The sequence below is a fragment of the Pteropus medius genome, unplaced genomic scaffold (assembly GCF_902729225.1).
Source record: "Pteropus medius unplaced genomic scaffold, Ma_sr-lr_union100, whole genome shotgun sequence".
NCBI lineage: Eukaryota > Metazoa > Chordata > Mammalia > Chiroptera > Pteropodidae > Pteropus > Pteropus medius.
In genome coordinates, this window is record NW_024342471.1 from 25,538,558 (window position 1) to 25,555,747 (window position 17,190).

Consider the following 17,190-nt stretch of genomic DNA (forward strand, 5'->3'; position numbering starts at 1 on the left):
CGGGCTGCGGCTTGCGGAGGAGGCGGGGCGCCCCAGTCACGCCAGCGAGAGGCTGGCCGGGCAGGAGCAGCGGCACGGGGCAGGTGCAGGTGTCCGTGACCGCGACCACCGCGACCAAGGCCGGCCCGGCGCCCCTCCTCCGCGGGCGGCGTGTCCAGAGTCGGCCTCCGCGCTGCCCGGGCGCGCCCTGGGGGACCCCCAGGGGACCCCCAGGACCCTCCCGCTGGGCGCCGACCTGGCCATGAGGAGCTGCCGGTGGAGACGGGGCGCGCTTGCTGTCCCCGCAGCCCCGTGACAGCAGGGACCCCCTCGCATGGGGGGGGTCTGACTCCACCTGCCAGCAAGAGGCGCCCGGCAGAGGTCCCCTTCCGCTTCGGGGGGCGCGATCTGGAGGGGCGCTCCCGCCGCCCCGACCTCGCAGCCCCCGGCGGCCACCATGGTGCACAACGTGATTCTCGTCTTCTTCCGCAGACGGCTGAGCCAGAGACCCGCCGTGGAGGAGCTGGAGAGGAGAAACATCCTGAAACGTGAGTCCCGGGGATCCCCCTGGAGCCCCGCACGTGTGCCCAGCGTGCCCGGCTGTGGCCGAGCAGCCCCGCGGCCAAGCCCTGGAGGAGCCGATGCTCCCAGCAAGTCCCCTTTACACACATGGGGCGCGGAGCGCTCCTCCTGGCACCAGGAAAGCTGTCCCTGTGGCGTTCTTCAGTCAGCCCGGTGGCTCTGAGGGGAAGGGATCAACGGGCTTCTCCCCACCGGGCTTCAAGCAGGTTTCCCTGGCAGTTTCGGGTCCGGACAGTGTCTTAAATCCTGCCGTAGAGAGTCACGCATCTCTGTTGTCACACCCGGAGGGAACACAGCCGGCAGCTCAAAGGGACAGGGAGACGTGGATTCAGCCCCCCCCACCCCCACGTCCAGTTAGGTGTGTCCTGCTAGGTGTGTGCGGGACACAGGTGCCCGCAGGTGGGCGGCCTCCACAGCGCAGAGAGCAGGATCCCTCCCTTTTAAGTCCTGGCGGAGGCGGGCGGTGCAGCCCCCTGGGGAGCGTTTCTCAGCCGGTTCTCCGGTAACTGGTCCACAGACTTCAGTTTCCAAAACAGTTTCTGCAAAGAGCATCTTCGGGGGGCCTGGGTTTTTTAAGTGTTTTCATTGCTTTTCCCTGTTCGTGAGGAGCGCTGTCGACGTTCCCTGACTTTGTTTCTGTCCCGTGAACATCTTTTTACAAAGCTACGAGGCTGAGTCTCTGCCAGGAGGCAGACGGCGGCCCCTTGCCCTGGGCGCTGTCCCGATTCCCCCCTTTGTGGCCTCGTTGTCCTCAGCTCCCGCCTCCACAGGCTGGTGGGAACATTGACCCCTGAGACGGAGAAGTCTTCGTTGTACTTCTTAAACTTAAGAAACGAAGACAGTTGGGGCCTGTGAATGAGGGTGTGGCTGAGGATTTAAAGGAACGCTTTCCGCTGATGACACTCGATCGAGTGGGCAGATGTAAACGCTGAGCTCTGTCACCGCGCGTTAGAATTTTAGAGAGCGGAGTCTCTAATGTGTAAAGCTTCGAAGTCGCAGATGTCCTGAAATAACTCGTCCAAGGCTTGAATGGGGAAAGTTCTAGAACCCGGGCAGTGCCTCCCTCGGAGACCTGTCCCCGATGGCAGGCAGGGGCCTTTCTCCTGGGAACTGTGTCCCCCGGCAGTAGGGACCTCCTTCGACTGTCAGGGACGGCCAGGCCAGGTCCTCCCACCAGCGACTGCTTCCGATCGTGTTGGGCTTTGCACATAAACGCGGAAGCCGTAAAAATAGGCCGGTGCTTAGTGAGTCGAGATGGCAGGGGTGACCAGTGACCGCACACACCCTCGGCGCACAAAAGGCACACGTGGGCTCCCTCCATGTGGCCGTGGCAATCCCTCCATCACCACTGAAGCATCCGATGCGTCCCCAGCTCGGAAGCCCCTCGAGCACCCTGAGTGAGGGAGCCTGAGAATTTCAGGGCTGGTCCGTGGGGGGCGTGCGCTTCGTTCTGTGGGCACGAGAGCTGGGGAAGCGTTTATAGACCAGAGGAGAACCTCAGGTCACAGGCCCTGACGCCGGCTCCCAATGCTCCTGCGCCATGGCGTCTTCTGCCTATAACCAGCTCCGAGGAGCCCCTCACCTTAGGTTTGCTCCCCTCACGTGGGCAGCTCATGGCTCACTGCGGTCATGGCTGCGGGCCTCGGCCTGTGCGGCCTTGGGCGTGAGAGAGAGCGAGAGACGCTTGCCCGTTTTCCAGGACGGCTCTGCGCTGGGCACCCTCTGCGCCAGGCGCGGTCCTCAGAGCTCGCCCACGGTCTCTTGTTGCCTCGTCACTGCGAAGTCACGAGCTGCGCTCTGCTGCCCTTATTTCTAGAGAGAGGAAGCGAGGCCTTGGCCAGGTCTCAGGGCTTTTGAAGGTGAATCGTGGCGAGGAAACAGCCGAAGTTCACGGCCAGGTTGCCCGGCCCATTGTCCGTGCCCGGCCAGTGCATTAGCAGCAGTAACACAACCCCGCTGACTTGCGTGTGACTGTCCACCCTTTCTGGGACACATGGGAATGCAGGCTCTGGCCAGAGCTCCTGGTCGTGGAAACGGCACAGCGTTTCCGGGGTCTGGAATAACCCACGGCTGAGCGGAGGTCAAGGACAGGCCCGTGGCGGAGGCTCCTAGGAAGGACTCGGTGCCCGGAAGCGCACCCGGGCCCAGGCCCTGCCCGCGCTGTCAAACCCCGCGCACCTGCTGTGCCCCCGCGACCTCGTGATGATGCTGACGCTGTTGCCCGTTGGAAAAACACCCGCTTTTCGGTGTTTTCACGTGGAGGCTGCGCTTGGGATCCCTCCATGGCCTGTTTTTAAGAACTCTGAGAAATTAGTTTTGTATCACTTACATCCCTCGCGTTGGCCTCTTGTGATACTTTCACATTTTTTTTTTTTTTTATCGTGCGATCAGCTTTCTGATAGAGCCGATAACTAGTTTCTTCTAGTTTATCACTTGGATTAAAAACCAAGAACATAATAGGGTTTCGTTTCCTTTTCTGAAACACCCAAATGCGAGCTGAATCTGCCTTTTTTTTTAAAGAAGAAAAATTACTGAAAGAGCAGTGGTGGATTCATTCAACACCCCGTCCGCCCAGGCCCCCAAGTGCACGAATGTTGGAAACGTTCTAAGTCAACCAGATGATGTGAGATTATGTTACACACGCAGACCGCAGGATCCCCCCTCCGAGGCCTGGCAGTGCTTCCAGGCGTGCCGGCGGAGGGGGGGCCCCTTTCCCAGGGGTGCACGTCTGTTCAGGCCGAGGAGCTCGGGCTTTATTTAGCACCAGAGAGAGCCAGAAATAGGACATCATTATCTCGCACTCCAGGGCCGGGCACGGATTTTACTCCACGCCGTGGCTTTCGCTCTATTTTTAGCTCCCGAGTGTAGGTGTGAGCCCAGCCCGAGTGTTTGTAGTCACAGCTCACCAGGCAGAGCCCGTCTGGGCGAGAGCCTCGGGCTCCTGGGAGAGACGTGTCGTGTACGTTCCCTCTTCTGCCGTAGGGAGCCGGCTGGCTCATGGGTGTGTTGGCACCGGAAACGTACCCTGAAAACATCAATTCCAGGCGGGCGTATGTTGCCCACCATCTGAAGAGGGTGTTTGTGTCTTATGTGCCGGTTGCTTAAGCGTATGTGTAGCATTAAGCAGAAAAGGAACGTGCACGTGTGTGTATATAGAACTGATCCTACCACAACTGTTTTTGTTTGTTTATGTTCCTGCATTAAATATACATACAGAGATAAGGTGTTTGATGAGCGAGTCTGCTCCCCGTTCCTCCTGTAAATAAATGCACGGCAGCAAGCAGCGTGGTTATTTCTGACACATAGAAGGGCCCAGGAGATGCGATGCTGGCGAGGCTTCCCTCACACAAGGGTTTCTGGGGACCAGCGTGACCACGCTCTCCCAAGCGGCGACTGGCAAAGTGTCGCCTGCAGGGGGGGCCTCGATCCTTCCCATTCAGCTGCAGGAAATCCGGCAGTGGCGAGGCGCGCGCCCCTGCTGAAGGGAAGAGGGTCTCACCTTCTTTCCCTTTGTCTTTCGTTTTCCACCTCACAGAAAGGAACGACCAGACAGAGCAAGACGAGAGGCGAGAGATCAAGCAGAGGCTGACGAGAAAGGTGCTGTGCTTTAAGCGTCTCGCCTCCCGACTCTGAAGGGGGACGAGGGGGCGGGAGGAGAGCTGGCTCTGGAGCAGGTGGGGTCGGGGGCGTGCGGACGTCACTCCGGGGCCCTGCTTAACAGCTCTCTGGGTGACACTGAGTTCACGCCCCGAGCACTCGAGAAACGGGGCCATTCGCCACGTCCGGTGCGTGACCCCGCCACGCCCGCGGCTCAGGCCCTCGCCCAGCACGGTGGCCGCTTGGCGTGGCACTGCCATGCAGACGGCGTTTTATTTCCGGGAAGCCCGGTGTTGACTGGGCATTTTCTTTGTGAATTTGGGGGCTTCACGTGACATCCAAGAAAGCACACCTGGATGTCAGTCTCCTGGTCCCTGTGAGACTCTTTGGTCCCCTTCCATTTGGGTAGAAAGCTCCTGATGGCAGAAAACTGCCCTCGCCTGAGGGTTTGTGTGGGGGATTAAAGTTCGCTGTGGCCAGTCCAGGGGCAACTGTAAGCTCCAACCTACTGACGCCCTGACTGGATCCACAGGCTCGCGTGTCCCCTGTACCCTGGCGTAATGACAGTAAAATCTCATCCTGCTGGATGGAAGTCAAGAGAATAATCCTCCCGAGCTTGAGAACCGCGCGTAGTCAGCATTTTAAGTTTATCGGTCACTTTTTAAAGAAGCTTATCTGATGATGCTCAGGAAGAAAGAGCCTCTGCCCTGAAATTTATTCCAAGTTAATTTATCGAACTGTCCTCGAGCCTGTGCGACGTGCGGGGCTCCAGGGCCGGAGCCTTGTGGTGAGGCGCGTCCGGCGCGAGGGCTGTAACTTGAGCGTGTGGGTCAAGGCCGCCTTCACGTGAGAGATGATTCGCATTCGGGTTGTATTTCACAGTTTCCGAGTTTCCTATTTGTGGATAGGAATGTCCTGTTTATAGGGGGCCATGAGAAAGCTAGTTGGGCATGTGACACCTAACGAGGTGATCTTTTATTTCAGCTGAATCAGAGACCCACAGTTGACGAGCTCAGAGACAGGAAAATTCTGATACGGTTCAGTGATTACGTGGAGGTGGCGAAAGCACAGGACTACGACCGACGAGCCGACAAGCCCTGGACGCGGCTGTCGGCCGCAGACAAGGTACGGACAGAGCCGCCTGCGCCGGCCGGGGGGTGGCATCGTGGAACGGGCGAGCCACGCCGTGGCCGCAGACAAGGTGGACAGCAGACCATGTCACGACAGGGAGCTCGTTACACTGGGCGCCGTCAGCGGTTGAATCTGAGGCTAGGCCTCAACCGGGTGTTGGTTTCACAAAAAATAATCCGGGGTCAGGGTTGTTTTCAGCTGGGGGACAGTTCTGCCCCCAGGGGACGTTTGGCAGTGTCTGGGGGCGGTTTTGGTTGTCACAAGTCGGGGGCACTGCTGGTGTAGGTGGGAGGAGGCCTGGCAGGGGACAGTCCAGCCCAACGTGTCAGGAACGTGGAAGTCACGTCATGCAGCCTGGACATGAATCAAAGGAGGCAGGGCTGGCAGAACAGACACTGGGGGACGTAGGTTTACACAGAATGAGCTACCGTGGGGACCGAGGGGCAGAGGACATCTGAGGAGCACAGGAAGGGTCCCCACGGTGCGAGCGAGGTGGCTCTGCAGGGCGTCCCCGTCCAGTCGAGGCACCTCCGGGAACCTCACGGGTGGTCCAAACGGAATGGTCGGGGCCCCGAGAGCCCGGGAGCGGTGGGTCCCCGAGGCCAAGGGCGAGGCGGGGTCACCGACGTTCCCCGAGCCTCACTCCGCCCTGGACCGAGCCCAGCCCATCAGCCCGCCGGTCATTATTTCATTTAACCCTCAAAACAATGCCTGTGAGTGAAGTTCTGACCCCAGCGGAGAATGGGTGCCTGGGAAAGTCTCGGGGGGTCGTCCTCGTTCATGGTCGGACACGGTGCGGCGGGACTCGAACCCGGGTATGTCTGCGGCCTCTGCATCATGCCCTCCTGCCCCTTCTGATCTCAGAACTCTTAAAGTCTTTGGGAAGAGGCACAAACACGTCCAGCCAGTGAGTGTGCTGACGCCGCTAACTGTAGCTCACCCTTTCTGTGCGGAGCGTGAATCTGTGAGGTTCCACGTGAATGCACGTGGGCGTCGCGTCGGCCTGGAGAGACGCAGACACGTGACTCTTGGTCACCCGTGGGCGATGGGCGGGGAGGAGCATGGTCATAAAGGGAGAGGAGCAAGTGTCTTTGGCAGCAGACCATTCAACTCCCCGAAACCCTCCGCTCAGAGCCTGTCCTTGTCCCAGAGGTGGTGTCTGATGTTTTTGTCTCACTTGGCCCTGGAGGATTTATCCGAGAGAGACACGCAGGACAAAAGTGAGCTCCTCAAGGCCCTGGAAAGCCTGGGGTGCTCACACGTCTCACCCTCATGCACTGACTGCGTTATTTTTCCGACGACACAAAACGTAAATGCACGTCGACGTTAGAATGGCTTCCTTCTAAGTCACCTAATTGAAAAAGCCCAGGTGAGCGTACCGAAGCGGGACTGACTTCGGCATCCCTACTGGATAAACGCCCTGGGCATGTGCTCGACCCACCTGTCATGTGTCGTGCGGGGCGGGCCCTGGCCAGCCGTGGCCCAGCGACACCCTCGCTAAGCATGTCCCTAACCTGGCCACGCACCAGCTTGGTGGCTGCGAAGCCGCATAAGAGTCTAGATGCTGGACAAAAAGGCGTTTCTCCTTTTTTTTGTTGTATTTTGGTTTTTTTTTGTTTCGGAAATACATTACAAACGTAACAGAAGTCAGCAAGTGTTAGGAATGGTTGTTAACCTACCCGTGGTACTAATCTCCCGTGTCAACCGTTTAACGCCCCATAAAACAATGTGCCGTTTTCAATTTCAGGCAGCAATTCGTAAAGAACTGAATGAATACAAGAGTAACGAAATGGAGGTACACGCGTCAAGCAAGCATCTGACAAGGTCAGATTTCTATTTGTGTGAATTTTGGGATACTCATAGCGTGGTGTTTATTAAAGAGAAATGTATGGAAGAAGCACGTATCCAGGTAAACAAATGCAGCATCTCTGTCGGGAACCGCGTTGCGCGGATAATGCTGCTCGATTGAAGATGGTGTTCGCTCCCACGGTGTCTCGCGGGGCTTGGTGACGGGCGACCACGTAGGACAGTATCGCACAGGCTGTTAGTTTTTTTTACGTAGTTAATGTACGTTGAAGAAAATTAGTCTCAAAGCGATGAAAGTAATGGCGGCATTTGCCTGTACTGAATTCCCGCTAAGATTCACAGCTCCCCCAGTCTCGAGAACCCCGGGGTTTCAGTTAGGGGCGTGCTGGGTACTCACTCTCCACCTCCCGGTGACATTTTCCTGTCTTATTTATCTTCACACCTTTAACACGAGCTGATGCTCGCGAAAGCTCAGGGAGCTTTCATTTCTTCAGCAAATATGTGAGCACCTACTATGTGCCGGGCGCCGTCCTGGGTGCTGAGAAAGCGCCTGTGGAGTAAGGCGAAGGAGGTCCCCACTGTCGCGGCGTATAGTCCGGGGGGAGTATATTGGCCGATTCTTCTAGAATCAAGACTTTTCTCGTCAAGGTGGATGTGGTCTCCGTCCACGTGTCTCGTTGACGTGGACAGTGGAGTGGGCGGGCTTCCCTCTCTTGGCTCCTTCCCTCCTCCCGGTCCGTGGCCGTGGCCGTGGCCGTGGCCAGCACTACTCATCTGAAGTTCTCGTGTGCCTTTCCCCCTGCGGGGGACGGCCTGGGCGCGACAAGCCTTCCACTGTGGCGGTCGCTCTGTCGTTTCTCCCTGATTCCAAAGATGCTCAAGCCCGAATTCAAAGAGAAAGGAGGTCCCGCCTCCCAGCGAAAGATCGGGGTCCTTTCCTTTTCCCTTCGCCACAGTGTGGCCACAGCCATTGTTTGAAAGATTCACTCTGAGCTCAAGGTAGCTGCGGGACAGAAACTAGGGACGTGACGTCGCATCCTACAGCAGGTCGAGGGTGAAAACGCACGGGCAGAGGAGGCTGGGAGCGCTGGAGGAAACCACTCGTTGGTCTAAACGTTTTAACGTCTCCCTGCCCCGTGGCTGGCGTACGTTTGGGAGGGACCGGCTCGTCTTATTTTCGATTGTTCCAAAACACTCAAAAATGTTGGGGAAATAAACGTCCAGTAAAATGTTCAGAGTCGCCTTTAACGTTCGCTCTGTGTTAAAGATGGAGTCATTACGTAGTCCACGTGTGGCAGTCAAAATATTTACTGCGCTTTCCCGTTATACGGTCAAGGGATGTTTACTAAAGCTATGTATTTTCTCTCCCAAGTCTCGATAGCTTTCTTAAGTGACAGAATTTTAAGAGCGAGCCCCAAACTTGGGCACCAGGAAGCAATCATAAGATTTTTATACCACCCCATTTTAGCGCTTACTGTCAAATTTTTAAAAGTCAGAACAATATTTTTAGTCATATGAGGTTTTCTTAAGTGTACTAAACGTTACCACAAACACGTTACCAACTCAACAAAAACAAAACAGTAACGTTACTGTAATTTCCAGCGATTTGTCTCATCGGTCCATCACGTCCACTGATTTAGCGAGGCCCCGGCCTTTCTGGGTGCTTTAAGGGTTCAGCTAGCGGCTTCCAAACAAGGTTTTAGGTTGTCTTTAAGCATTCGAGATATCGTTCCTTCTCGGACACCTTGGGAGCTCCCCGAGGCTCTACGCTACAGCTAAGCGGGTTTTACATGCTGGGCCTCCAAGAGGCTTTCAATAGCAACAGCTTTATTTGTGGAAGGTTTGGTCGTTTTAACTTGGAAATGTATAACCTTAAGTTATTTGTCTCTCTTAAAAATAATTTCTAGATTCCACAGGCCATAGAGATTTTCTTCTGAGAAGAATTTGCGTTTAATTTTTGATACCAACACTGAACATTCATCAGGGAACTTTCCTGAAGTTTTCAGCTCAAGACTACCTGCTGTGTGTGTGGCAGGAGAGGATCACACACAGGTGGACCCCTGGCCACGCTTAGCCGCCAGAGGGGACACCAGAGGACACGCTTCACTCTTTGGTGTCTGAGGAGTGAACTGTGGGGTCCGCTAAGACCCAAGTAACTCAACCAGAAGAAAACTGTTGTTTGCCTTTCAAGCTTGTTTTACAGTCCTGCAGTGTGACGGAGGCGGGCCACACGCATGTGCAGGCTCACCCCTCCGAGGCCCCCGACTCGAGGGACATGGGACGCAGCGTCATTCAGTGTTCTGTTGAAAAGACATTTTTATTCTGATCATGGTTAATTTGAGGACTCTTTAAGTTCATGTTCTACAAAATGATTTACTGTATTATACTTTCCCTTTTTTTATATAATGTCTAACAAAAATACAGCTGCAACATTTTGATTCCTGTTAATTTTGTTCTTTAATTAAATGACTACTTATTGCAGGAAATTAACCTGGGCTTTATATTTTCTTGGGGATGGGATAAAAGATTTGTTAGAATAGGGTTCTAGGAAACAAGTCAAATTTTATGACTTTTGAGCATCAGAATCCAAACATGAGAGAATTCAAATTTTTTGTGTGTTTCGTTTTGTAAATTTCGTTAGTGTTTATGGTTTGTGCCTTGGAAAATCAAACGATCTTTTTCAAGTCAATTTAGATTTATGTATCATTGAGTAGTGAACCTAGAAATAAGTACTAACTTGTTGAAAATTCCACCAAGGTGAAAATTATACACTCTTTAAGAGTATTTTTAGGTTCCCATTTACAAACATTATTAGAAACCATTATAAGAGACAAAGGTTTCAGATGGCGTCGAGATTAGAGGAAATTTCCTTGGCACGAAGGTGAAAAGTAATCTTGGCACGAAGGAGGAAAATAAGTGAAATAAAAATACAGGGTCCCGGAAAGATATTTTTATGTGGACTTTGAATAATGTCCTCCCAAAATGATCCTGCACCATCGCCCACACCCACAGTGTGGCGGGGACACCGCGGCTTGGAGCTTGACTTCCGGAGCTGTGCAGCGGGCTCAAACCCCAGATCGTCCTGTTCAGCAAGGTATTTATTCTCTCTGTGGGAAGATGCCCCCCGTCTGTCAACACCGCTGCGATTTCTAAAGGGGATGAAGGAGGTGAAGTAGCCCAGCTCCCGACACGTCCCAGGTGTCCCGTAAATGTTACCGTTGGTAGGGATGTGGCCTGGAGTGGCCTGGAGCAACTGGGTGTCCTCTGCAGCTTCTTCCCTCGCGTGTCACCTCGGTGCTCCCCCGACCCTCCCCGTGTCCCTTCCTCAAGACCTCAGTGGGTCAGGTACCCATGGCAACTGCTCTACCTTGTAGCACTGTGTCCCAAGGGGCTTTGATGCATCCTAGCTGCTGGCAAACCCACTGCTGGTTGAATTAGAGTCTTTAATAAGAAATCACTGTGATAGTGCAAAAAGTCTAGCTCGCTCTCTTCCGTGTAACCTGCTGCGAATCACGTGACTTCTCTGAGCTTCGGTTTCTTCATCTAGCCCTATCTGACTAGAAGGCAGTTCCTTAATTTTATAAACATTTATGTATGTATATATAGTGTATATTTAATATGTATTTATACGTGTAGGCTCTTTTATTCATAACCCATTATCTGCGGCCAGTCAACCTCTAAAAAACATTTTTTCTATTTTAAGCTACGTGTTAGCAGCTCCCTATTTTATGTTACTCGATTTAAAATATTAATTGGAGCCCAAATTATGTAAAACTAAGATTTCAGTCTCCCTCGTATAGAAATATCCATGTACTTACTTTGAAACAAAGGGAAAAGGCGCTTCTGTGCTGGCACCTGTCCTGGCCCCCAAAGCAGAAAAGACCAGTACGGCATAGAAAAGAACCCAACTGTGTCCGTGCTTGGAGGTGACCTGGGAGAATGGACACGTGTTAAGGTCTTTTGTCCAGTGAGGTCCCATAATGAATGGACAAGTGAAATTAAGATAAAGTTCAGGATAAAGACCCAAAGGAGGGTTTGGCTTGGTCCAGACTCGAGGGTTCTGAGATATCACAGAACCAGAGGATGTCGTCGCTGTCACTGCAGTTTTTAGCAGTAGGATCTAGCTCCTCCCATCGACTTGTTAGTCGTAAATGATCACTCTAAATTGTTTTCATATTTCATGTTCTTATCAAGTACCACTGAGGTCGAGAGAGAAACTCAAACTGTTAGGTGTATGTGCTCTGCACCTAGTAAGTACCCACAATCCTGAGCTAAGCGAGCACACAGTGGGGCACCTCAATCTCTTGTCCTAGTGAGAGGGACAAAATTAAAAAGCAATTCACAAATCACATGGTACCCGTGAGATTCATGCGTAGTATATACATTTATTTACCTGTGTTGTACAAATCTGAAGCAAAAGTTTTTATAGTAAGAGTCTGAAGACTTAGAAAACACAATTTCTGCCATTGTATCCGGTGACAACCCGGTGCAGTATCTGAATTACCAGAATTCTTCAGGGCCGGTAGTGGTCCTTAGTGAGGTTTTTAGGCATTGACTTGACAACTCATTCGTTCTTATTCTCACAGAATAAAATTAACTATTAAAGTAATGATGAATACTGAGCCATTAAAGAAATTCTGGTTTTAAGGAATTTAAAAATTTAAGAATACTGAATGGGTAATTTTACGAAACCAGTCTCTTCTAGAGGCATTCAGTAAGTTGTAAGGCAATCTGACAGAGGAAAGAGTAGATCGTATGACTTTATAAAAAGTACATTTAAAAAAGTTAAAGGTACTTGGAAATTTGTGAGTAATTTTGGGACAATTAAAATGGGTTTAGAAAAACACCGAATATCAAGAGGTCCACCTTGTGGAAATGTATAGTAATTACAAGTCTAAGTTTATCCCGCTGTATGTGGAGGTGAAAACGTCTCTAGCTCCACAGCCACAGTTCTTCAATGGCAAATTCAGGTCCAGAAAGAGAAAATTCTGATCGTACTGCTCAACTTGTCAGTCCCACATGCTTCGCTGCCCCTTCCCCCTTCACCCCGTTCTTTCCCGGGGATTTTTTTTTTTTCAGTTTTCCACGCGAGACGCTTCCGAAGGTGCCCACAGCAACTGACCACACTGACAGTCAACCTGAACTACGGAAATACTTTAAACAGTAAATATAAATTGTTTTACTGTAAATTTATTGATAACGACGATTTTAGGAATATGCCACCAGTTCATATTTAGACAATGTCTTGCTAGAATGACAGTGGAAAAGGTACCAATTATCAGTCCCATAGCTTTATGGAACAGAATATTTTATATTTAGAGTAATAAAAAATAACTTGTAAGTCTTTAATATCAACTATAAATCTCTTTAAGGTAAACAGGGAAATTCTTAAAAATCACATTTTCTTGACAAGCGATAGTAGAGAAATCTGGATATGGCGGACATGCTAATAAGCTTTAAAGTTGAAAACATGCTGTTATGTGCCACTTCAGCATCATTTTCTAGATTGTTCGTTCTCCCTTTTCAGACATAGGTGTACTGGAAATGTCACTGCAACACAGGCGTGAGCCCTACAAGCCTGCCGCGCGCCTCCCAGTCCACTCCCCGCCGTCTACCCAGAGACCTCGGTCGCAGTGGTGACTCCCAGCGTGGCACAAAGCACAGCGTCAGGACCCACAGGACATCTTGCTCCGACTTTGACATTCCAAGTTAGATTCGTCGCTGTTATTTCCTGGTACGTTATTTCGCTCAGAATTCTACTTGAGTCGTTCCTTCATGGCATGCACGAGCCCTTCTATTCTTACTTCAGCTTTTAACTTGATGGGTTAAGGAATGTAGACACGAGCACGTCACAACTGTGACGAGGTAGCCGCTGAGGGGTGGTGGTGGCAGAGTGGCTACTATGGAGCTTCGCCCTGGTCCTGAGTTCCGAGGCGGCAGAATTCATCACTGCCAGCTCGCCTGGAACGAAACGGTAGATGAAAGGCACAGTCCACAGCCAATCAGAGGGCCCACTGGGCATCCATGGGACCGGGACTTGGTGGCGCGTAGGTCTCTGTGGTACTGTCGGAGAGGCTGGTATTGAAGTTTCTGCCTGGCTGTACTAATACTGCAAACTTTTTTCTCTTCCATGTCCTTGTGTTCTTCTGGAAAGTTAACACTTTACAGCTCGATTTGGTTGAGGAAATGTGGTAAACCTACACCAGCGTGGTGGTAAATTGTGATCCAGGTAAGAAATATAAGTTGTTAGCTACAAGGATCATTATTTTTAATATGTTTGAAATAGAAAAAATTTTTAGCTATGTGTATATATATATATGCATGTAATATATATATATGTATGTATACATATGTATGTGCATTGCTAATAGAAAGTTGATTTAGATCACTATTTCTGTTAAATAGTAAGATAAATTGAGGGATTCAGTTGTCTTGCAAACTACAGCTCAGACCAAACCTGGTCCACCTTTCTTTTTAAAGGCCTGCAAACTAAGAATGGTCTTGCATTTTTAAATGGCTATATTTGCCATGTTTATACAAGTACTTACATGAGATCAAGTTTACCTTTTGACCCAAAAGCCTTAACATTTACTGTATGGCCCTTAAGACACTTTGCCAACTTCTGCTCTAGTTTTTTAAGTTTAAATGTATAACAGAAAATGTTAAAAATGAATTACACAGAACTCACAGCTCAATTTTGCTTATAAATAAGCTTAAAATTTTTTAAATCAGATATGCTCCAAATTTCAACACTTAAACAAATCCACAGCTATGAATTTCCCTCCGAGCACTGCTTTCACTGCATCACGTGTCAGGGCGTTGCGTTTTCATTCGTCCCAAAGCATTTTCTAACGTCCCTTGTGATTTCTTGACTCTTTGGTTATTTAGGAGTTATCACTGGAGAGTTTTAAGTAAGGGAGTGGCACGGTATGCTTTGTGACTTTGCAAGAACAGATTGGCTAAGTTGTAGAAAAGCAAGTATGGACGCTGGAGGCCGCTGCCGTTGTCTACACGAGATTTGATGTTGACACTGGCAAAGGCGGTGACGGTGGAGGGGACGGAAAGGATACAGGTGGGACATGTTTTGGAAGTTCAATCTGCGGGATTTATTGATCAAGTACCTGGCCAAGGGAAAAAGAAATTAGGAATTACTTCTAGGTTTTGGCCTGAGTAATTGGGTAAGAGCGACATTTCCCGAGATGGAAGGACAGGTTTACTTTTTTCTTTGGTGATGAGGAAGAATGCTGAGGGAGGGCAGAGTTATCTGGGAGGTGAGCTGCTCATCAGCACCGTCAGAGCAGTGGCGTCCAAAGTAAAGGCCAGAGCTTTGCTACGTTTGGAAGTCATCGACACAAAGACGCTCATTCCGTAAAACCACATGAAATCACGCAAGGAGAAAGTGACTAGGGACGAGCCCTGGACTGAGGTAGGAGGGAAGCCAGGAAAGAGACGTGACGGAATGGAAGATGCACCCAGCGAGGTAAGATGGCGCTGAGAAGCCGAGTAAAAAGATGGAGAGTAGGTTTAGGGGATTGTGATAAAAGTGGTTTTGGTGAAATCGCAGGGACGGATGCTGGACCGCGGGAGGAGCGGAGCGAACAGGCATTTGAGAGAGAGAAACTAGAGAAAACTCGCCGTGTCCAGTAGGTGAGTGGAGCACGGCACGGGGAGGGCAGCAGCTGGAGGGGCGCGGGCTGTGCGCGCCAGGACAGAGAGGTCGAAGACAGGACCCAGAGCCCTCGGGGGCGGACTGTCCTGAAACGGGACCATGCGAGAAATCACGAAGCCCGTGTTGATGCGGGCGGCATTTGGATTTTAGGGAGGAGATGAGGCGAGGAGGCGGCGAGGCCGTCGGCCGAAAGGAAGAGAATTAAGCGGAACGGCTATGCGGCGCTCTGCAAATGCGGCCACATCGATCAAACAGGGCGCAGTGGGGACCGCTGGGCAAGGCCGAGTGGCTGTTTGAAATGTCAAGCTCGATGACGTTTCTCCGGTGATGTTCAGGTCGTGGAACGAGGAGTCTGAGCTAGTGGATAAAGCCGGAGAGGAGAGAGGGCGAGGGAATATATTACTTTGGACTAAGGAATGAAGAGTGGGTCGGGAAGCGGTGCCCGGCAGCGTGGTGCAGGAAGCAGCCTGAGACGGTCCGGAAAGCCAGCTGGAAAGGTAGAAGGCGGGGGGGCGGGTGACCGGAATGGGGGAAAGTGAGGTTCAGAGGGGATGACAAGGCCTTAGGTTTGGAAGAACAGGGAGGGTTCTAGAAGTCTCACAGGGCAACACGGAGTAGCGACTTCTGCGCAGTTGACATCAGCGCTGTCACGACCGCAGACAGCTGCCTCGTGGTCTGCTTTGGATGGCTGACGGACCCAAGGTTCGAAAACAGGAAGATGACTTAGACAATTTTGTATTTATTCAAGTGATAGCATTTATTTTAACTTTAATATAACACGAATGTATTTTTATAAATTAATCTAGCGAATTATTACAACGAATAGGAGCTTAATATTCAGTAACTCAAAACAGCCTGCTGAGTTAAGACCTACTATTTTAGGCTATTTAGTGCCTTCTAATATTGGAGCCATAATTGAATAAATATACTCTCCAACACTATGCTGCAAGTACCAATTTATACTCAGGTAAACATTTTAAAACAGACTTCTAAGTGAGGCTAAATTTTTCCGGTAGATATTCTAAACTAGTACACAAATTTTAATACTTCTTTATAGTTTAGTCCAAACTATATTCATTTAAAACTTCTTATATGATAAATTTTACTTTGATAAACTACTTTTGTAAGTATAGTTAACTCAGTAATATTTGGCGCAAATATCGCTATAAAACCTGGATCCCGAAAACTATCTCAAAAATGAGTGGCGTGGCGCAGACGTTCTGGGGCTCGGCGTCGCGTCCCTGAGGTCAAAGGGCCTTTCTCAGCTGTAGAGGGATCGGATAAAACCTCGTAACTAGATTCACATGTTCGCATTTGCTTCGTGAGCCATGAAGAGTGACAGCAGGCCTCTGCGCACAGTAAGCAGCTCCTCTTCTTGCTATGGCCGAGAAAAGTAAAGGTTTAAATTATTATAAAAGCATCGAATGAAACAGAAAAGTGTTAACAGCCCTGCCCCAAAGACACGGCGCGTCAGCGCGCATGCTAACGCGCAGGGTCCGTGCTCGCCGCGGGTCGTCTAGATAGTCCCTGAGAGAAGACCTCAGTCTTTTAAATCCGGAGTCAACGAAATTCCGATTTAATATTTAAAGGAAGAAAAACTGCAGAGTCTCAGCAAGGCTCAGTCTGCCGCGCACCAGCACGCGGGGGCGCCGAGCCCAGAGGTACAAGCACACGCGCCACGTGCCCTGCACGCGGGAGAAGACGCCGAGGACGCCCCCCGCCCTCACACTGCTGGAAAGTCCCACTTGATGTCCAAGTCGCCGGGGTACAGTCACCCACGTAGGCGTGGGTCTGGCGGGAGCTCTGCCCCGACGCCCCTTCTGGAGAAGGCACAGCGCAGGGCGACCATTCTGCTAGCTACTTTTTAAATTTGCAAATTGATTTTTTTCTCTAGGAGGGACTCATTTCAACCACTATTTTACTACCAATCCACTCCCATTATTCTAATTGAAATGCTTGAAAGTCACTGGGCGAAAACTGCCTCTTCTCAATCCAGACAGAAGAAAACTCCGTGAAAGGCTTTCCCATTCCGACATCGGAGCCTGAGAGATTCTTCCATCTGAAAACCCCGCTAGACTCACCATCTCCTTGAGGAGCCTGGCTTGCAGCATGTTCATCTTTTCCTTCATGAAACACATCTGTAAGATAATTTCCCCCGTGAACTTCACTATCAAAGACAACTTAGACTAACCAACGTTGAGAAATTAGATTGAAAAATATGAACTTTATACCTCAGATGTACAAATATTTTCTTCACGATCAGGGCTGTAGAAGACATTTTTGTCCAATGAAGCTTTCAAGACGCGAAGCCTAACAAAATTAAGTGACCTTTGTATTTATCAGGAATTCAAATTAAATGTCTAAAATATATATATGAAAAATTTTTAACATCTTAATTGAAAATCTAATTTTATAGATCTTAGTTA

General features: G+C 50.6%; 2 protein-coding genes across 8 annotated transcripts in view; one reads left to right on the forward strand and one right to left on the reverse strand.

The window, feature by feature from the left end:
• Window positions 1-9,581, forward strand: part of PHACTR3 (phosphatase and actin regulator 3) — a 62,527-nt gene extending 52,946 nt beyond the window's left edge. The window contains exons 8-12 of the mRNA XM_039864724.1: window positions 472-527; window positions 4,097-4,158; window positions 5,143-5,283; window positions 7,037-7,113; window positions 9,003-9,581. Coding sequence (XP_039720658.1) covers window positions 472-527; window positions 4,097-4,158; window positions 5,143-5,283; window positions 7,037-7,113; window positions 9,003-9,018 — 352 coding nt within the window. The 3' untranslated portion in view covers window positions 9,019-9,581. The remainder of the gene's footprint in view (window positions 1-471; window positions 528-4,096; window positions 4,159-5,142; window positions 5,284-7,036; window positions 7,114-9,002) is intronic.
• Window positions 9,582-15,500: 5,919 nt separating this feature from the next.
• The window catches only part of SYCP2 (synaptonemal complex protein 2), a 61,151-nt gene continuing 59,461 nt past the window's right edge, over window positions 15,501-17,190 (reverse strand). For all 7 annotated transcript variants that reach the window (XM_039864729.1, XM_039864731.1, XM_039864725.1 and 4 more), the window contains exons 41-43: window positions 16,996-17,074; window positions 16,846-16,902; window positions 15,501-16,142 (exon numbers count right to left, since the gene is read on the reverse strand). In XM_039864729.1, coding sequence (XP_039720663.1) covers window positions 16,065-16,142; window positions 16,846-16,902; window positions 16,996-17,074 — 214 coding nt within the window. In that variant the 3' untranslated portion in view covers window positions 15,501-16,064. The remainder of the gene's footprint in view (window positions 16,143-16,845; window positions 16,903-16,995; window positions 17,075-17,190) is intronic.